This window comes from Paramormyrops kingsleyae, chromosome 8 (genome assembly GCF_048594095.1).
Source record: "Paramormyrops kingsleyae isolate MSU_618 chromosome 8, PKINGS_0.4, whole genome shotgun sequence".
Classification (NCBI taxonomy): Eukaryota; Metazoa; Chordata; class Actinopteri; order Osteoglossiformes; family Mormyridae; genus Paramormyrops; species Paramormyrops kingsleyae.
Window position 1 is genome coordinate 21,206,922 of NC_132804.1, and position 21,110 is coordinate 21,228,031.

At 47.8% G+C, this 21,110-nt stretch overlaps 1 protein-coding gene across 3 annotated transcripts in view; it reads left to right on the forward strand.

Moving 5' to 3' along the window:
- The window catches only part of mtss1 (MTSS I-BAR domain containing 1), a 50,712-nt gene that overhangs the window by 18,172 nt on the left and 11,430 nt on the right, over window positions 1–21,110 (forward strand). For all 3 annotated transcript variants that reach the window (XM_023795397.2, XM_023795398.2, XM_023795399.2), the window contains exons 5-7: window positions 15,324–15,408; window positions 17,103–17,194; window positions 17,630–17,704. In XM_023795397.2, the coding sequence (XP_023651165.1) occupies window positions 15,324–15,408; window positions 17,103–17,194; window positions 17,630–17,704 (252 nt within the window). The remainder of the gene's footprint in view (window positions 1–15,323; window positions 15,409–17,102; window positions 17,195–17,629; window positions 17,705–21,110) is intronic.

The following is a 21,110-nucleotide window of genomic DNA, read 5'->3' on the forward strand; positions in this document are numbered from 1 at the left end:
GTCTGGGTAATGGGTGGGGTGTTTTACCTGGGAATGCAGGCGTATAACCAGGCGCTGCTGTGTTCTGTGTTTACCTGCATTGTTCTCTGCGGTCGTCGCATGCCATCGTCCCTCCTCAGCGAGACAAAGTTGTGTTTCGGTGACACGTGACCGATACGCAAGTCTCGGGGCAATCGCTGAGATTTAGCGGCAATTTTCCTGCTTCGCCCTGGCGGCTGGTGCTGCCTACCGCCGCAGACAGTAAGCAGCCACGGTGACGCACAAAAACGGGGTAGCCCAGGGCTATGAGACTTTACTGGCTGGATAAATTTCCACAGCCGCCTCGTCAAGGACGTAGCGATTCTGAACTGCCTGGCGAGATTACCCCCCCCCCCATCACAGCATGTAATAACACCTACCTGCTTTTTCTCCTACAATATTGTCAAATGTTGCATTTGTGAGAGTGTTGTATATCTTTTATTACAGTGTGTATCTGTTGTGTATTTTCCGTGAAATTTACTGCTCTGGATGTAGGGCATCTGGAAAACAGTCTGATCGTTTTGCAATGGCAAATGATCGTTTTAACGACAAAGATGTAACCGACGTGTTTTATCAGACGACACGATGCACATAATATAAATGCAATAAGTCTCCCCGACTTAAAGGTATGAGCGAAAAATGTGATGTCCTCACACTAAGGGTTAAAGTTAATCATCGTAAAAGGATTAAAGGATTTTATTAGGGACTTCCTGGTAAGACAGTGTGTGTTTACTGGCCGCTTGGTCTCAGTTTGCTTCCCATGTTGCTCGTAACTCGTAACGGTCATAAACTATCTGAGCCCAAAATAAGAGCGATAACCGCAGAGCCCTTTGTCCCCGTGACGGTGAAGGGTGGCTTCATCCTACAAAGTGGCCCATTTCACTTTTGACTTAGTTTGCCTTGTCGCTCTGACTGTCTGATAGGATGTCGGCCAAATCAGCTTGGTGAGAGCTACAGGATGCTGTCAGGCGAACCGGAGGTATGGGGGGGGGCGGGGGGGTTAGCGATCAACAGCGTGGTGGGGGGGGTGTCCTTTAAGTGCCCTGTCTATGAAAGGGTGCAGTCGTGTTCCGGGAGAATCCAGAGGTGGGTCAGGCCGAGGATAGTGTGGGAATCCCATCCGGTCTCCAAGTGGCCTTGGGAATAGAGGCATTGGCCTGAGAAATCGATCTCGCCGTTCGGCATGATTTAAACCTGCTCTGATTGGTCATTGGGTCAGTCAGCATGATTTGAATCCTGCTCTGATTGGTCACTAGGTCAGCATGATTTGAAGCCTGCTCTGATTGGTCACTGGGGCAGCATGATTTGAAGCCTGCTCTGATTGGTCACTGGGTCAGCCTGAATTAAATTTCTCCCAGAGGTGATGCAACACCTGCAGGAGAGTGAAGATACATATGTACATGTTTTTTCTGATTTTCTTTTTTTTTTTAAAAAGGTCATCTTTTTTAAGATCTGTCCTGTCATTCTGTACCAGAATGGTGCTCTCAGCGTTTCGACTGGTATCTCTTTGTCAGTAAGATGGCCCCATCCATGGGCGCTGGCTTGTGCGACACACTCCTGCACCAATCCTAGCAGTGTTTCCCTCTTTCTTCGGGCCCGAAGCGATGTCATGGCAACACTGCAACCAGTTCTGTAACGCAGAAGCCTGCTCTAGCGATGGTGTGTTATGATACATCAGCCTTGGGCAGGGTTTATCCGCAGACAGGCCTGACTCTCCTAGCTTTAGAGAGTCAGCCGGGGTGAGACCCTATAACGTCTGCTACCTCAGAGCTGTTCTCCCAATGCAGTGTTTTGTTTAGCTTAATGTTTTCATATGTTTCCATCCCCTCATAGTGTAAAATGTTGCATGTAATTCAGAGGGGTTTGGATTTGTGCATGTGTCGCAAAGGTTGCAGGTTCAAATCCCACGCCCAGCTAAGCAGTCATATTAGCATTGGCCCCTTGAGCAAGGCGTTTAGCCCCTGCTCCAGAGATATGGACTGACCCTGTATGCTACTTTGGATGCAGGCATCTTCTGAAACATGTAAAATGTTCAAACCCTGAACAGTATTCTTCCACACTCGCTCTTTCTGAGTTAATTGACAGTCGCCGTTTTTCACTCACACTTTTAACTTTTAGCTACCTTGCGATGCGTGACTTGCGCATGCTCAGTGTGTACCCTTCAGAATGTCACTTAACAGGCTGCTAATTGGATAATTCTATTTAAGTTTTGTTATTTTATTTTTTTTTCTGTCCCTGGAGCCACGTGGTTTTCAACCGCCCCTCGAGCGTTGCCGTCGAGTCCTTGCCTGTCACGTCACGCCTTGGCATTTCAGAACGATCCGGCACGCTAACCAAAGAGATGTCGAGATGAAATGTGACGTTTAATTGTCAGGCCGTTGGTGCCCCTGGCACCTTTTTTGTTCATCCGGATTATATTTTCTTACCGATCTGGGGTGCTGGGATGGGGGAGGGGGGGGTGATCCTCGTCAGTTTTGTGCAGCTGGGAATAGCAGTCAGGCTCCGCTTCAGCTGGCAAAAAGCACACACAGGTAATCGCTGCCAGAGTTTGTTTTTGTGGGAACGATCTTTACCGGAGGCGCTTCGTGTACCTGTGGCGGCAGCCCTTTCTTGTCGCTGCCTTCTTTAAATATCCCGTGTCATTTCCCATCCAGTTGGTTTTCCAGAAGGTGCCAATGGGCATGACGGGGTGGCCGTCTCCCCCGGGTCGCACGGCCTGCCGTGCCCGGCATTTCGAGGGCACCATGAAGGCCTGGGAGCTGGTGGCTTCTCCCGTTACTGTTTATCCGCGGACACTGCCTTTCCTCCACACCACAAACAAATGCATTTCCACGAAAGATAGCTTATCAGTGCTTTCGACCTGTCAGCTCGAGTCGTCGCTGTCAGAGCTCGGGATGGCGATTATTCTGCAAAAACATCAGAGGAGGCAAAAGCACGCATTTCACATCCTCCCGTTCTCAGAATAAGCGTATGGGCCTACTTGATCCTCGTGTCTGGGGTGAGGGGGGCTCATCGCTCGTCCAGCCCATGCCGCTTGGCTTTCGGCAGCCATTTTGAGGTCTGGCAGTGAAGCACAGGGCCTGCCTGCACTTTCAGTAGTTCCCACTCTGCTAAATTTGCTCAGGCCTGGTCCTCCTGACGGGGTGGGGGTGGTGGGGGATCTTCGAGAGCCTTTAATTATGCCGGTTGGAACCCGCCCCACCCAGCCGCGCCGTCTCATTCCCAGCTGTACCTTTGCCCCTCCCAGGTATCCCACCCCCTTCCTCCTCTAACCCTGTCATATATTATTCGACGGCAGGAGATCAACAAATTGATTTATTTGTTTTTTTCTTGCCTGTTCCAGCCAGTCCCACGCCCAGGGGCTGTCAGCAGTTCTGGCCTGTCTGCTGGTGGCGCTGACAGCCGACAGTAAAGCAGCAGCTGATAGCTGGCTGCTCGACGTAGTAGCAGCTAACAGCCAGTAGCATGGTAGCAGCTGTAAGCTAATAACACATCGAAGCGCCGGCTAGCGGCGGTAGCTACTAGCCTTCCTGTCCCTAACATGATAATGGCTAATAGCTACAGCCATATAGCCTAGCATTGGCTAACGGTGTACCACAACAGCTGCTGTAAGCTAGTAACACATCGAAGGGGTGGCTAGCGGCGGTAGCTACTAGCCTTCCCGTCTCTAGCATGATAATGGCTAATAGCTACAGCCATATAGCCTAGCATTGGCTAACGGTGTACCACAACAGCTGCTGTAAGCTAGTAACACATCGAACGGGTGGCTAGCGACGGTAGCTACTAGCCTTCCCGTCTCTAGCATGATAATGGCTAATAGCTACAGCCATATAGCCTAGCATTGGCTAACGGTGTACCACAACAGCTGCTGTAAGCTAGTAACACATCGAAGGGGTGGCTAGCGGCGGTAGCTACTAGCCTTCCCGTCTCTAGCATGATAATGGCTAATAGCTACAGCCATATAGCCTAGCATTGGCTAACGGTGTACCACAACAGCTGCTGTAAGCTAGTAACACATCGAACGGGTGGCTAGCGACGGTAGCTACTAGCCTTCCCGTCTCTAGCATGATAATGGCTAATAGCTACAGTCATATAGCCTAGCATTGGCTAACAGTGTACCACAACAGCAGCTGAGCTGAGTTTGGCAGACTGCGTCTCACTTAATTTTAACATTTTATACACTTGTGTGTTTTGTAATTGATATCCCTTATATGAGCTGTTAACACGCAATGTTTCTTCTTGTCAGCTATTCTAGCTGCTAACAGTATGCCGGGCTCAGGTGCAAGAACTGCTTTATGTACGATGGCGCGTGTGTTCTGTGTTTATTCGCTGAACCGAATCGCTGGTCCGCACATACAGGGCCTCTGTGGTCAGTCTGACTCGCATATATAGCGTTACAGGATCGATTGCGCCACATTACACCGGGAAATGCATCCAGGGAGGCTTCAGGCCACAGGTTATTCAGAAGGTGAACTTCGGTCTTCCTCATTGGTAGTAGAATGGAGACGGCAGCCACCTGTCTGAGACAGCTGACTGGTCAGCTGTGTCTCAGTGGGACCGTGAAGCCGGCTGTTGCCCCGAAAAATCCCTACAAAGCTGGACTCCGTGACCATATGACACCATTGGACACATTCCAAACATCAAGGGGGTAGTAAGAATGGATATTTTGGGGGTGGGGGGGGGGGTGTAGTTGGCTCCATCGCCTGGCTCCTGCCCCCATACGAAAGTTTCCAGAGCAGTTGTGACCTTTCTACTGAGCTGAGATCCTCAACCCCCCATTACATGGAAATGTTGTATACAAATGTAAACCACAGGCTTACGGCAGGCAGTATTTTTATAGGCCCTGAAACGTCGGAAGTCGCTTTAAAGTTATTCCTGAACATCGCTTCTTTAATTTTCTCCTGCCTTGTTAAACAGCTGACGCCGGTATAATTCAATTTGTCCTCTTTGTTTATTCCGTGCCGAAGCACAAGTTAAACTGAAGCACTACTTTGAGGAAAAGTGTGTATATATATGCTTAGGTTTTTTTTTTGTCGTGATGTCCTGGAAAGGTTCTTTAATGGTTACTTTTTAATAAGAAAATAGAATATTTGAGATGGTTTTTAGAACATTGTGAAATAGTGATTACCAATGGGTGGTTTTTTTGTTTGAAATTTTGATGAGAATCATTGCGTCTCGAGTTTTTGTTTCTTTTCTTCAGTGTTCCTGGTCACCTCAATCTTTCCTCCCGTATACCACCACTGGGCCTTTTTATATGACCTGGTTATGCATCAGTGTCCACGATGCTCTTTGGCCCCGCCCTTGGCCCCGCCCTTGGTCCCGCCTGTTGACCACGCTGGCAGAGTGCAGGCATCATGGTTTTCTGTCTGTTCCTCTTTTAATCAATGCTTTTCATTGTGTGCAGGGCTTCAGTCACCCAACTGGATTTGGTTGTTTATGCATTTATTTTTAATGAATGGAAGGTTGCTTAGTGGGTAGTGGTGTTACTTCATACACGCCAGGTTGTGAGTTCAAATCCCACCTCTGCTGTATGCCTGTTTGTATATGTCCTCATGTTGTGTGGGTATCCCCCAGGTATACTGGTATTTTACCACAATACAAAGACATTAGGTTACACTATATTGTGTCTGTCTGAGTATGTGTCCTATGATGGACTGTCCTCGTGCAGGGTGTCCCCCTGCCTCGTGCCCTGTGCTCCTGGGGATCGGCTCCAGTCCCTCCTTGTGACCTTGTCCAGGGTAAGCAGTCAGAAGATAGATAGATGAGTACAAGAGTATTGCAGTGAAGTGGAAAAGAGAGGGCGGCTTGTCTCCTCGGCACCGAGGGGAGCTATTCAGCTCATCCGAGTGCTGTCCAAAGCTGACATGTAAACAGCCAACTTGTCCTCCTCTCTCTGGAGCTCACTTTGGACCTGTGTAGGGGCAGGGGGGGCTGGTGCTTCTTGGGGCTTCGTGGGAGAGCAGGTGTGAGTGTCAGCTGGGCTCTGAATGGAGGGCTGGAGGCGTCGTGCCAGATTCCCAACCACGCAACTCGCTGGGGAGCCAAGGGACCGCAGAGAATGGAACCGTCTTGGTTAACAAAGCTGTCGCTCCTCAGATTGGGCGTCCGAGAGACGGGGCAAGGAGGTAATAAGGGTGCCCCGTGCGAGAGAGCGAGCCACGGATACAGAAACCACGCAGGAAAGGGGCATATGGACGGACGACCTCGGGAGGGGCCTCGTGGCACTAGGCTGAGCGGAGTCTCTGGACGACTGCTGCCCAGGGCACCAGCAAGGCCAGGTCTGAGTAAACACTGAGTGGGAGCGAGCTCTTGGTGCGGCCCTGGGACAGAGGGGGCCTTTGTGCCGCCACGAGCAGTGGGTGCTGGGTGCTTTTTTTTCTTAATACATTAGTTATTTATTTTCAAATGGAAAGGAAAGGATTCGCCTCAGTCTGATTTTCCTGTGAATACGGTATATTGTGTCGGAGTTCTACTGGAAAGATTGTGTGTGTTTTTTTCCCTGTTTTGGTTACAGGGAGGCAGGGTAAATCGTAAAGTAAAGGTGGGAATAAATGAAAGAACAGAGACTCTGTGGCGGCGTTTCCCAATCCGGTCTTCGGGGATCCACAGATGGTCCACGTTTTTGCTCCTTGCTGAGAGCTGGGAGGGAGCAAAAATGTGGACTGTCTGGGAGGGAGCTTGGAGGGTGCAGAAACGTGGACCGGCTGTGGATCTCTAAGGACCGGATTGAGAAACACTGCTCTATGGGGTAACCCCCTCTTACAAACCCAACACCTTTATTTGACTTGATGTGTTTTTTATATCCCATCCCTACTTGTCAAGCTTGCCTTTTTTTTTTTTTTGATTCACACCTTTTGCGGTTTCTCTCTCAGCCTGCCGTCTGCTTTGTTGAAGTCATGTCACCGGCTGGCAGAAAGTGCAGACGCATGACAGCTTTTGTTGTCCTGAGGTGTTTCCCGGGTGTCTGGGAGACGACTGGCGTTCCGGTAGCAGTTTTCACAGTCTGGGATATGTGATACGGCCAAGCTTTGGGTGGTGATACCTAGAATGATGATGGTGAGGCTGTTTCAGGTTCTGGCAGCTTTGCGAGGATGAAGGTGGTCAGGGGAGGGTGTCTGAGAGGACAGACGGAGAGTGGCTAAGATTGTTTTTCATTGCACCATTCTCTCTGAACTCTAGACGCTGTAATTTGTGAAAATTCCTTGAAGGTGACTGTTTCTAAGATGCTGTAACCATCATGCCTGGCATCAATAATCGCACAGTGTTCAAAATAGGATGGGTTTTTGGACTTTGTTAGTCTTAAAGGGACTTCTTGAAGTGTGGTGCTATTTTCCCAATACCTGTACTAGGAGAGAGTACGCATTAACCTTGAATACATCAACCAGGCAAATATTTTATATCTTGTTGTTTCTCGTTAGACATATCCTTGCAGGAAGCGGTAATGAGAAAGTTTGTAACTCTCTGGGAGAAAGGTTTTGCTAGCACTGGGGCATTTTAAGGTGGCTGGGCCAGTTGACAGTTTTGTCTCTCTGAATATGGCTGGCTTGATTAGCAGATTCTGTCTTCTGAACATAGACCCTGTGACGGTCCTGCGGTGAGCATGCTCTGAAGATAATCCACTCTGTCTGTCTGATTTGTGTATGGTGGGGACTGGGAGTGGTTCTGCACCACTATGGGAAATCTGACCCACCCCAAGCCCCCAAAATAGTGCAAGAACAGAAGCGTTTTAGGAAGTGTGGAGTTTCGTTTCTGGAGTGGTTTTGACTGGGGGGGGGGGGGGGGCGTTGGGGGATAGGGTGTTTGTGGAGACTTCTGGGTGGAGCCATAGTGTTGTATCGTATAACACAAGTCTAAGTCTGCCGGAAGGGAAATTCAGACTGAAATGGAAGCAGACTTGATCTCCTCCCGTTTTGGGTGCCTCCTGCGACCCCTGCACCCCTGCCTTCCCAACTGCGGTCTGCTGGCCTACTGGACGGGTCACAAGCTGTAGGTCCTGTGACCGCATGGCCTGATTTCAATTACGTTGCATTACTGCACCTGATTCCTCCCTGATGCCTCATTTGTGTATAAGAGGAAACGCGTGACTGGATCACGCGTCGGCCTTGTCACCGTCCCATGGAGTCCGGCCTCTCCGTCTGCACGCTCAACCAGCAACTTTCTCCTAGTGTTGAGCTTCAGTCAGTTTTTTCATGGAAACGTGCACCAGTGTTCCTGCATCCATATTCCTCTCTTCCCAAGCGTTTTATCTGGTAAATACTTGTTTTGATGGACCCAAATTTAAGGGACCACATTTTCCATGCCAGATTATTTTGCCATCACCAGTTTTGGCAAAATGTTGTGATACAGTTCACAACCTAGCTATGCGATCCATTTATCCGTCCATCCAATCCATGTTCCATAGCCGGTTTCCCTAAGAGAGGATTGCAGTGATGCTGTAGTCTGTCCCATGCAGCACAGGTCACGAGACAAAGGGGGCATTCAGGATGGAATGTCAGTATGTTTCAGGCATTATATTTTGTTTTCTTGCATTATTGTATCTGAATATCAAGTCGTCTTCCCTACTGCACTATGGACTTTCAGACACCACTTTCTCCTGTAAACTTGAGGATTTCCAAGTGCGCTTTCAGACCGCAGGAACTTTTCTCAGAACCTTTTTCCAGAACCAGGAACTTCGGCCGTGTTTGCACCTCAGGAACCTGGCCCAATTGTAGTTCCTCTGAAGTATTTCTGGAACCCTTTTTTAGCCCCTACTCCAGACTAGGTACTTTTTGTTTGTACACAGACTACTGGGGAGGTGTTTATAGCGATAACTTGTAGAATGATTCACCAGAAGCACTGATGCCAACTTGGAAGTTACGTGGAAGTGTGGGGACAGGAGGTACAAGTAGCGGAGGGAAAATGAGCAGATAAATTACTTTGGTCCCTTTATTGTGTCTCCATCTTTCTACATCAGTAAATTAGATTGATAACCAATATACTGTTGGCTAATGTTGCCGGTGCCGGCGGTAGAACTTGCCAGCGCTTATTAGCTGGATAATGTTGCACCATTTTTTATTCTACAGAAAATGAAAGCTCAATCTGCTGGCCTTGTTTAATAATGAATTATAAACATGTTGCAGATCATATAACTAAAAGGCTGTGTCTCGTATTTGATTATATGAAATTGCTTTTGAAGATTAACCTACGAGCATTTTGTGTCTCCCATGCTTATTTAGCATAAATGTCACAGTTCCTATTGTGTGGCGTGAAAGTGTCATACAGAAATAGCCAGGGGCAACAAAATTTCCTACTCAAGACAGCCCAGAAGCTTGGAACCAGATTCTGGAACTTTGGTGTGAAAGCAACTCAAGTATTCTGTAGATTTAGGAGAAAACGAATGGCTGAAGGCTTCAAGTTTTTGAAGGCTGAGGTAACCAACTTCGCAGTCAGTTCGTTTCTTATTTGTAACCAGCTGTCAGGTCTTGGGTCTGACTGGGCCGCTTAATTGCACAGCTCATTTAAAAGCATCGCTGTGCCATCGGGCTTTTCCCGAATGTGGAACAGATACAGAACTGAATGTCTGTGTGTGGGGGTGGGGGACAGGGAGAACGATGGGGGTGGAAAGAGTTGGGGTCCTATGCTACTTCTGTCACCCCACCCCACCCCCCATCAAACCAAAATCCATTGCCATTTTCCTAACCCATGACCCTTTGTATGTACCACTGGTTGGTTTATTTTGGAAGTGGTTCTTTAGGGGATAAATCTGCTGCTGATGTTCAGATATTTCTCCCTTAGTGAGGGAGAATGAAAATGCCCAGGTCTTTGCTATGTGTCTATGGTGGTAAAAATATCTGAATATGTACAGTTTAACAGGCAGCTCTTTCATTCAAGGGTCCAAACTCTGCGGGCTGAAGGTGATCTGCACAAATTAGGATACTTTGATGAAGAGATCCATGCCAGCTCCTGTCGGAAAGAGGTCTTCTCCACTCACCGAAGGCGGCGGCGTAGTTGTGGGCACATGCCAGTCTTGAGGGAGACAGAGACCATTTCAGCTGGAAAAAAAACAGCAGAGGAGTAAATTCTCCCTGCTCTGTGAAGCTGGGCCGTCCTGCCTGCTTCTATCAATGCCTTGTATTATGTCTGGGACTGGGAAAGGAAAATGTGTTTCGCGGTCATGATAGAGCCTCGTGCATGAAACGCTGCTCTCCGAAAGCTTCCCTGAGACGTCCTCTGTGCCTTCCTGCGCCTCCACTTAAAGGGGGAGCACATGGGGTAAACTGCAGGGGCCGCCGTGTTGGAAAGTTATTTTTAAAACTGCCTTTTGTTTCCCAAAAGTCCTGGGCGTTTTGGCTAAACAAAAATCACATCTGGCTGCCATACATTTGTTTACGACTTGTGTAGTTGTGTAGTACCACGTGAGTAGCTGCATGACTTATGAGGAATAACACTATCTGGGCGCATTACTTAGTGGTCACCAACTGGTGGAAAATTTAGTCTACACCCCCACCCCCACCAGATGGGCAAATTTTACCATCATGGGACTGCCATACCCCTCGGTCTACAAATGGTGTCAGATGCAGTGGACTTTTCCTTTGTGTCGCTGATGTATTTTTCCCCCGAGGGCTAAATTCCGTGGTTGACCCTGGCAGCAGCGTGTAGCGGTACGCAGTGCAGGGAAGGCTTACAGCTTGGGAACAGGCGGATCCATATAATGTCAGCCTCTGGCCCGGTGAATGTTTGGGTCCACACTTCCCCCTCCAAAATCTGAGACATCTTTCTGTAACTGCTGTCCATCACCCATGTCTGTGTTCAAGCTGGGAGCCGGTCAGTAAGCAGATTATTAAAACGGAAATTCTATTCTGAGAAAAGACACTAATTTATAACAAAAAGCTGAAGCTTAAGGGGACGTGGGGGAGAAATCTGTTCCAGCCATGTTATAATTTTGCCAAAGCTGGAAAAAGTGTGTTAGCTCCATATGTGATGATTTTAAAAATGGACCACAATCCAACACCCAGGAAATGGTTTGCTATTTTACTGTTTAGTTTGGTATATAATTTAACCTGAAAATGCTTCTATGAAATATCCAGCTATTAGAACAGATAAAATCGCTCAGGATGAAAATCATCTGCTAAACACATAAATGGCCGGAGCACCTCTGATTTGGAAAACATGCCGCAATGCAGGAGTGCCCCCCCCCCCCCCTCGTCGTGGGACACAGGACCCGGCATGTGCTGCTGTTGGAGGCCCCCCACAACACGGCGCCATGTAACTCGGGGAGCCTGTGTCGAGCGGTTGGTGTGTCTGCCCCAATCGGAAAACGTGGGGAGGAGCTGTGGAACTGACCTGTCTGGTCCTGCATGGTTCCTGTCACGAAATCTCCCAAAACCGCCCCCCTACACGCACGCTCGAACCCGCCAACCCAGCAACGCCGCACTGCTTGTCCACCTGCACCTGCTGTGTCACGCACATCTCTTTCCCAACGGCTTCTGAAATCGCTGTGTGGGGCCGTCCGTGCAGTTAGCCCCAAGGAATGACACCATCACCTAAAATAGAGGAAAACAAAAACTGACGTTCAGATTCAGTAAAAGCTGCAACTATCCGGCATGTCTTATGCTCTGCCTATGCTGCCCAGTTCCAGTTCTAGCCGGTAGAAAAGGAAAGTAAAGTGACGAGCTCAAGTAGAGGGCAAAGCACAGCCTGCCCTTCTGCAGTGTGACCGCGTCTCAACATGTAAAATGCTAATGGAATCTGCAAGGACCAATCAGCTCGCGTGCCTTCATGGTGCCATAGCAACAGTTACTTAATCTAGTCTATGGTAATTTCCTGTTGGAATATTATGATTAATTCATCAGTGGTTTACTTTAAAAAAAAAAAAAAAAAAAAATGAAAAAAATGGAGTGATTTGGAATTTGACCACTTTGTCATAAGGTACTCGTACGTGTGGTGTCTAGCTCTGACCGTTAAAGTCCCGCTGCTGTGACTGTCCAGTGCTGTTCACTGAGAAACCCTTTGCTCTGAGGCTTTGCATTTACCTCACAACTTTGTAGGACTACGTTGAGAAGTTGTTTAAACTCATGTGTTGAGACCGTTCGAATTGACGGAATCATCTTCTGTCATGGGCTTTAAGTACAAGCAAAAAATTGTCAGCTAGCAATAGATAAACCAAACCAAACCAAAAAAAAAAAATCTATTTAGTTCAATGCCATTGAAATCTCTTCCTATCTCTGCAAATATTTGTCTTTGAGACCATTGGGGACATGGACAAGTCTGGTCCTTAAATTCCTTTACCATAAGTTTGTCCCTTAACATTTCGGTGAAACATTTTGGCTGTAGTTCAACATTAAAACCAAGTGTTACTTTAAGTTACTGTGGGTGATACCTAAATGTTCCAATAGGATGCTGATAGTGTTCACACGCTAATATCCCTGTCGTGATGAGCGCAGTACACCTACTTTTTCCGGACAGGAGAGAGGTTCCGGTTACTTCATTTTCTTGCATGAAGTAGCCAATTTTTGAAACCATTCTCCCCCTGTATATTCTTCCTTTTCCCCCCAATCTCAAAAACCATGCAGTCAAGGCCAATCTTCCATGGAGACGGAAGCTGTAATGTACAAAAACATTTTCCCGCCTCTTTTCCCCCTTTTTGTCCAATGGCAGCTCCATCTTGTGGGCCGGTAATAGAGTTTAGCACGTATCAGTTTTGGTAAGAGAGCGGTAACCAAAGACTCCGTGGAGTTTCTCTCTCGTTCCGTGTCTCCTGCTAACCCTTCTTACTCCGTCTGCGCTCATTTGAGTTAGTGGCCATATCATATTGGTGATGGCTAGTCTTACATGGAAGTGGACGCCTCACACAAACATTTGCTTGTTCGGACTGAGATGTGCTCCAGGGGCTCCAGATAATGACCAGCCCTTGTATTGGACCCTAAAGCTCCAACTATATATATTTCCATGTATGTCTCAAAGGAGAGCATGATGGGATATGTGAAAATAAGCATTCCAGTGTACATGTACTCATAGTTGTGCAAAAGGTAAACAGCAACATTTCATAACGTGCGTGCAGTTATGCAGCCTCCTTTGAAAAGAACAAGTTGGCTCCATTATTGTCCTCCATCTTCTCTAGCCTTGCCCAGTGTGCCTTCTTGCATAGGAGCTGTTGTCCTGTGGAATACACAAACAGAATGCCGTATGCAATTGAGTTACTAGGACAGCCGGCAAATTATTTGATTCGAAAAAACCTCTTCTTAGTCAGCCAAACTTAAAGCCATAATCCCATGGTGCAGAAGTTAAACTGTCACCCTTGTCTGTGTGAGTTGAGGAGAGAGCACCTTCGGATAGAAGTTGTGTCTTTCAGTAAAGCAAAGGAATGAAGGCCGAGGAAGCAGAACTGTGATAAAGGGCTCCTGTTACGTCTCCGGATCTTGTGCTGATGAGGATGTGTTTACCTTTGTAATGGGTAAATTCGGGGGGGGTTCCTTCCTCACCCAAACCCCTGTGGCCATCCCCGAAGGTTAATGTGTGTGCGAGAGCAAGGTCTAGGACACAGATATGGGACAGACACTCAGCGGACTCATGGTTATTATGAGCTTTGCCTCCTACGGAGCTTATGCATGATATAGGAACTCATCCAAGCCATTGTTTGTTTACTCCGCTTAGATGAGAGAAACTCGCCCGTCCTGAAGGACGAGTATGTCGAGGCGGTTTGTGTTTGCAAGTTGGAGTGACATTCGCCTGCTGCACCGTCTGTTCTTCTTTATTGGCGTGGATCCATTGGAGATGGTGTTGCCTTCAGTGAATGTGTTGGGTGTGTTGGGGTTGTATTACGCCTCCCCCCGCCCCCCGAGCTCAGTGAGCCAGAATAGTCGAAATGAAGGATAAGTTCAGGGTTGCAGCTGGAACGTCCGTGAGGCGAAAACTCAACAGTGTCATAACGGGCTGCGGGGAGCACTGGATAGTGCAGTGGTGTCATTTGGGTTTTAGCTCTGTGCTTTTTTTTCTCTTTATCCTCCTCCCCCCCCCCCCCCCCGCCATCTCTTTCTCTCACACACAGATGCTCACTCATTCAGTAGTGTATAATCTTCCCTTTCAGCATAAGGCTCCTCCATCTTAGGAAGTGCTCTGTATTTGGTGTCAAGGTGCCACAATGGCCTATTTATTGGCCTCGAAGTGGAGGCTGTGTGTGAGCCCGGCCTCTCTGGCGAGGCTGAAAAGCAGCTCCAAGTGGGCAGCCGTGGGATATCTTTGCCCCCCCGTTACCATAACCCCTCCCCCGGAATAGATCTGACCCCCCCCCAGAACTTCAGAAGGAAGCCAGAAGTCAAGGCCAGCCCACTGAGGCACTGCAGCTATTGGCCTCCCTGTGGTTCGCTCTCGATCTGCAAAATGGAATGGACTCCTTTTGGCTGAAATGAAATGTCCTCCCGTCCATTGACAGTCTGGCAAGCAGCTTGCACGTATTTTAGCCCATCTTTTCAGGGGGCGCTGGATCTATGGATGGTTGGACTGATGTATGTATCTGATGAGGCACTTCTGGTTGGCATCACAGTCGATTTCTGCCAGAGGTTTGAGCACAGCTACCAGCCTGTAACCTTCATGCTGTTTGGTTTCTCTGACTGTTACTTATTAGAGAACCCCCAGCATTGTTCTGTGCCATTTGTTTGACGGGGGGTGTAATTATATCAATCGACTCATCTTCAGGCTCATAATTCAAGAATGTAGGAGAGGAAGCATGGGTAATGGCTGGGGGTGTGCATGGAGGGGTTTGGTGGGCTGCGTTGAGGAGAATATGACTGCAGCGGAGGTGGACCTCCGTCTGTCTGGGCTCTTTTAAATAGAAAAACAGAACATCCTGTTTTGTCTGTATTTTCACTACATGGTGTTTAGTGTTCCTTCTGCCACGGCTGATACTAGTTAAGTGATCACCATTAGAAGCAGATGGGCTCTTCCTGAACCAAACGGGACTGTCGCTAATGCTGAGCATCGTGAGGGTTTGGAGAGCATGCATGATTCTTACCAGACCTTCCACATGCTGCCTAAAATGTACCTTCATGACCTGAGTTGAGACCAGTAATCAATCGGCCTTTACATCCACTTGACTGGCTTTATGATGAACACAAACCTCAGTTCTGTAAACATTCAGGTAGGTTCACAGATCTTTGAAAACCATTACGTCTTCGGATTGTGGCAGCCATTTATCTAACAGCTTTGTAGAAGTAGACCTTGTGGACCTTTGTTTTGGATCATGCTCAAGATTTCAAGCTTTAAGTTTCTTTTTTTCTCCTATCCTCGACCATGTGATATTGAATTCTTGCACACTTTCTCTCCTACAGGAGCTACTAAAGAGATTGGTTCTGCTCTGACAAGAATGTGCATGCGACACCGAAGCATCGAATCCAAACTCAAGCTCTTTACTACGTAAGTTACCCTAATTTGCACATTGGCTTTTCCTGCTGCGTCTGATTGGCTGTCAAAGCGTGAATTATTTGAGAAGTAGGCACTGAGTACTAGTTCCAAAGCTGGTGGCTCTCCTTTCAAACCAGCAGTATCAGACTGACTTACTCTTTACATCATTGTTAATCTGAAGGTAATTGATCCATAAGCAAGTGGAAGGCTCATCACTGAGATGATGACAGGAGGCTTTCAGCCCAATGAATCAGAAGGTCAAGGGATGATAAACACAGTAATAATCAGACCATTTAATGAAATACGCTTTTTATTTCATCTGAAGAGATGCTGTGGTTAAGTGTCCATCACAGGCTTCTTCCTAGGCTTGCTGCCGTGATGGTGGGGTGGTTTGTTTCAGCATCATTCTGGATCGATGCTGGGCTTTTGGGAGTGCGCCGGGACCTCTGATTGGGTGCGCATGTGGTTTCTGAATTCTGGCGCCAGATGCGATGTTGGTGTGTAACACTGGGACAGTCTGATTGAACCCTAACCTTAACCTGCCTGAGAATGCAGAAGGTTTCTACTGAGGAGCTGATTTCTCTGGATGCAAATTTCCTACATTTTGAACTCTCTAGTTGGGGGTACTCCAGTTTAGAAGGGACCTGTATCTGTTTTTCAGAATGAGATGGAACGTGGGGCTGAGGTACGCTCCTCCAATCAGTTTGAGCATCTGATGGAGTTTTTGCATCCCACCCAGGCTACCTTGTCATTTGCATTTATTGGTATTGCCCTGTTTATGGGTATTCTTATATGGCGTAGGGTCTGATGCCTAGTTAGGTCTGTGTGATACAGTACATGATTTCTCGAAAAATGGTATAACTGTATGAAAAGTGTTTAAGCCACTTTGGAATGAGCAAAGGTCAGTACAGGTCAACTAGGCAAGAACTTGGCCCACTCTTAATGTGTAAACACTGGCTTACTAATTTACTATTGCAAACTATTACTATTTACTCTGCAAAACTTGCTTTTTTCCCTATGACAATTTTAACAATTATTTCTTCAAGATTATCTAAAATGTTTAAAAATCACTTTGTTTATATGCACTGCATGTGTTAACCGAAACAATCATAATAATTTTCGTCCTTGCTGTTTAAATCACTCCTAAATGGGTTTGTGAGAAATTGATGCTGAAATGCTTTTTTGCTTTATAAATACCCCAATATTTATTACAACAAAATAATACCTTGCTGTCCTAGTATATCATAAATGACTTAATTTTCTTGTCATGCCATGCTGATCATGTTGATTCTGTTCTTCCAACCAGATTGCAATTAAAGCTTGGGTCTTTTCTTTATTGTTACATTTCTTTTTAACTTTAATTGTTAGTTTTGGAGCAACTTTTTTCAAGATGGCTGTATTGCATTTCACACACAGACTGTTTGTATAATCAATCAACAAATGAAGCATTTGCAAGTCTCTCACCAAAGTACCAAAAATGTAGCCCAGCCTGTTTGGTATTTTAGGTACTAGAACTTTTGGTACTGATACTCTACCAGAAGTCACTGGAATAGGGAATTTACCAAAAATACCACACCTGGTATGGTGGAAAAGCGCCTTAAGAATGGGTAAAGCTTTTCTCAAAGTGAGGATGAAATGTAATGATTGTTTGATATATGCATTGTGGAGGTGATTAAATTGTGACTGACCGTTGTTTGTCATGACAGAGCACTTACAGAGAATCTCATCACACCCCTGGAGCTGAAAATCGAAGAGTGGAAGAAGGTGGCAAGTCAGCTAGACAAGGACCATGCCAAAGGTGTGCATGCCATTTGGACGTCTGAGCTCGAAGGGGGGGGTTTAGTACATTTTTAAAATTCCAGATTTTAGGGGAGACTAGCAAATACAAGTCAATAAGTGATCAGCTTATAAATAAATCGGTTATAGGATTATGATTGTAAATGCATCTGTGATGAAATAGCTTTACGTTTTATTGTAATGTTTTAAATGTAATTTTTAAGGTTTCTGGGGACGCCACAGAAAACTCAAGTATGGGGTAGTTTTATACATTTATCAAGGAACAGAGGTTGTAAAAAAAAAATTCAAATGTATTTTTAAATATGTTAAGTCGGTAAAATTTATTCTAGATCATGTTTTGTGTGGTATTCATGCATAGGTTAGAAGTCTTGTATGAATTAAAGTTATATGAATTAGAGTTGAAAATCTTCCTTTAATCGTTTGCTGCATGTTGCAGAATACAAGAAGGCGAGGGCAGACATCAAGAAGAAGTCCTCTGACACAGTGAAGCTTCAGAAGAAAGTGAAGAAGGGTAAGAATTCTGTGCGGCACTTTCCGTTTCTGTCAACAAACACTAGCGGGAGGGGGGGGGGGGGGGGCGTTACTGTGCCTGCAAACAGCAGAGTGAATCCAGCCTGCGCCTCACAGGAGACTCATGTTACGTATTAACTCTCTTCTGCACTTAGTAGGTAGCTGTCAACACTTCTTTTTATATATATATACATATATATTATATACACAGACTGCACCGCACCCTTGCTCGGGGGGAGGGGGGCAGTGGTATCAAAAATCCTTTCTTTTTTTACCATCTCTGCCAAGGGCAGAACTAGAAGTGGAGCTGTTTGATGTCTTTGCTTCTTTATGTACAATTTATCAGAACATTTTTTTTTAATTAAAAGGTTTTTCTTTCCCCCATCTGCCTTCAGTGGATTGTTTATTAGACTGCCGCTTGTATTGTCCCTGTAATCCTTCCTCTGCTCCCTGGAAGCTGTGCGTGAGGTTTGCTGGCTGCCTTTGCCAAGAAATGGGTCACGCGAGGGCTGTGCAGTGCTGTTAGCTGTTAGCTGTTAGCTGTTAGCTGTTAGCTGTTAGCTGTTAGCTGTTAGCTGTTAGCTGTTAGCTGTTAGCTGAAGCAGTGCACCTCCAGTTTTCGTCGTCTTCTCCATCTTAGAAAGGAGTCACGTAAGGCAAGTAATGCTGTTAGCAGTAGCTGTGTATCTGGCACATAGGAGTCACATGGGACAGCTGGCTGCCAGCTGAAGCAGTGCATCTCCAGATTTCTTCCTTTGCTCCGCGTTACATAGGAGTCACATGGCACAGCTGGTGCTGTTAGCAAGAGCAGCGCATATGTAAGTACCGGCAAGCTGGTGAACGCGTGGGAGGCGCCGGTACTGGTGTGACTGAAGATGAGCAGGCTGACTCACCTGGACACGATGAGTGAAAATGAGACGACTGGACCTGAGGCTGGTCTCTCCAGTCTCGATATAGCGGACGTCTCATTTTCAGGAGAACGTCGATGGGAGTGTTCGGGCTTAACGCTGTCTGAATGCCCGAAGTGCCTCTGGGGGGCGCTGTTCTCCCCTTTCAGCCACCTTTGCAGTGATATAATATTTCACAGTGTGTTTCCTTCAGAAGTTTCAGTCACAGCTAAATCATGGCTGGCAATGCGAGAGTTCTAGCCACCCAGCTATGAGCAATCTCACGCCATGCGGGGGTGGAGATGAGTCGCCGGACTCTGGGTTATCGGGGCTAAAGGTAGGGGGCGCCATTTCCCGCCTCGTCTTCCCTCGCGCCGCCGTTCCGTGGGGTTGGAGTTAATCAGACGCGTTGAGTCATTCTGGAGAGCGAGGCAGTGGCAGCAGGATGAGGGGCGAAATGAGAGCTTGAGGCAGGGGGTGATTAAAAAAAAAAAAAAAGAGCAGTTAAAAGCACACGATGCGGCAGGAAGGAAGGTGGAGGACAATGGGGTGGGAACAAAGGAGGTGCAGGCCAGGGTGCACCACCATGGCTTGGGGGACTGCTGATGTCAGGACAGGAAGCCGGTGGGCGTGTCCAGGAGCGAGGAAAGAAGGGTGGGCACCGAGAGTCTGTCCTGCCCCCGGCTTCTGTACCTTTGCGGTGGTCCGGACCACTTTGCAAGCAAAGTTGGGGGGGGGGGGGGCTTCAGCGTTTGGCCTTTTTGTGCTTGAGATCCTCACTATCATGGACACTGTGGAGCTACATGCGTCTGCCGTGTCCCGTCGTCGTGACGCAGGTTTAGCGCGTTAAAGGAACCCGGCATGGTACTCTACTTTGCCCCGCTGCTCCACGCAGCCATTTTATGTCGCAGCGCTTTCATGTCCTGCACCTGGAGTAGTGGGTGGGGGTGGGGTGGGGGTGTACGGCTGAGTATCTGGGGAGGATTTTCTGCATGGCTGTCCCTGTTTACCTTTCTGCTTTTTTTTTTTTTGCATATATTTCCACGCCGGAGACTTAACCCAGAATGAGTCCGTCGTTTTGCTGTGGGCACCGACAGCTGTGAACTCTGCATGCTTGGGTACCCGGCGCTTAGGCCAGATGTTTGCTGAGCGGCACCCGGGCTGAAGGCTGTGCCACGATGGCCGTCGGGTCCCTCAGCGCTCCGTGAACACGAGGGGACTTTCTGTTGTACCTTCACAATAAAAATTCCCAGCTCTAACAGTGAGGCCAACCATCATCCTGGTGCGGGTCACCATGGGGTGCCTGGACCCTGTCCCAGGCGGCACCACGGCACATGCAGTGTCTTTGGATCACAGGAGGAAACCTGCATGACATGCAGGGCAAGCAGGGAGCAGAGGTGGGATCTGACCCTCTGACCCCGTGGTGCCATGCTTATCTGTACCCATGTAAATGTCTGGGTAGCCCTATCCTCAAGGCAGTGTGCTGCTTTTTCCTTTTTTTAATGTTTAAAAAAAAACCTCATTTTATTTATTTATGATCAGATTCTCAGCCCCTAAGAGGCGCTGGCAGTCGGCCGCGTTGTGAATTTTAATTGCATTCGACGGCTGAGCATTAGCATGCTAACGAGCCTCGCCGAGTGCGGCAGCTGGAGGGCATGGGGGGGGCGCCTTCGCTTCCCAGCCTACTCTCTCATTGCAGACCTGACGACGGGTGTCATCTCTGAACAGGGGGGTATAATCTCTGCAGTCTTTCTGAGGCTCCCCCAAAGGTAATGAGTAGCCCTGCCTACCCGCCTCAGAACAAAGGTGTAAGTTCCTCTTTGCTCGCTCTAGTGTTTTGTATGACTAGATAACCTGGAAATCTTCCCTGACCGTGTGTGCGTGTGCGTGCGTGTGCGTGCGTGTGCGTGCGTGTGCATGCGTGTGCATGCATGTGCCCCACTGTTACCTGTCCTTGGTCTGGGCTCAGACCTCCTGAGTTCCGGCACTCGGAAACGGGAAGTTCTGGAATGACATCACTTCGTGTGGTCTTATGGAAAGTTTAGATTCAAGCAAAAGAAAACCCTTACACACACGCTCTCTCTCTCTCTCTCTCTCTCACACACACACACACACACACACACACACACACACACACACACACACACACACACACACACACACACGCAGGCCTATAAATGGATCCTCTCAGCCGGCCTTATAATGGCCATTTATTCCGAAGCGGCCAAACGCAGGTGGGCGGCACTCTTGGGCAGGAGAGGGCAGAGCAGCCCCCTCGTTCACAGCTAATAGACGGGCTTCCTTCCTCGGGCTTCCTTGAGACCACGTCGCCTTCCCCGGCGGCCCAGAGTCCCGGAGCGAGATTGTTCTTGGCCACCGGCGCCGTTTCCTGTCCGCTCTGACGTACAAAGGAGCTATTGGACCCGACTGACACTAAAAGCTGCCTGTGTAGAGAGGGAGGCTACTGGGAATGGCCCGGTTACTGGGAATGGCCCGGCTACTGAACAAGGTTTCCTCTCT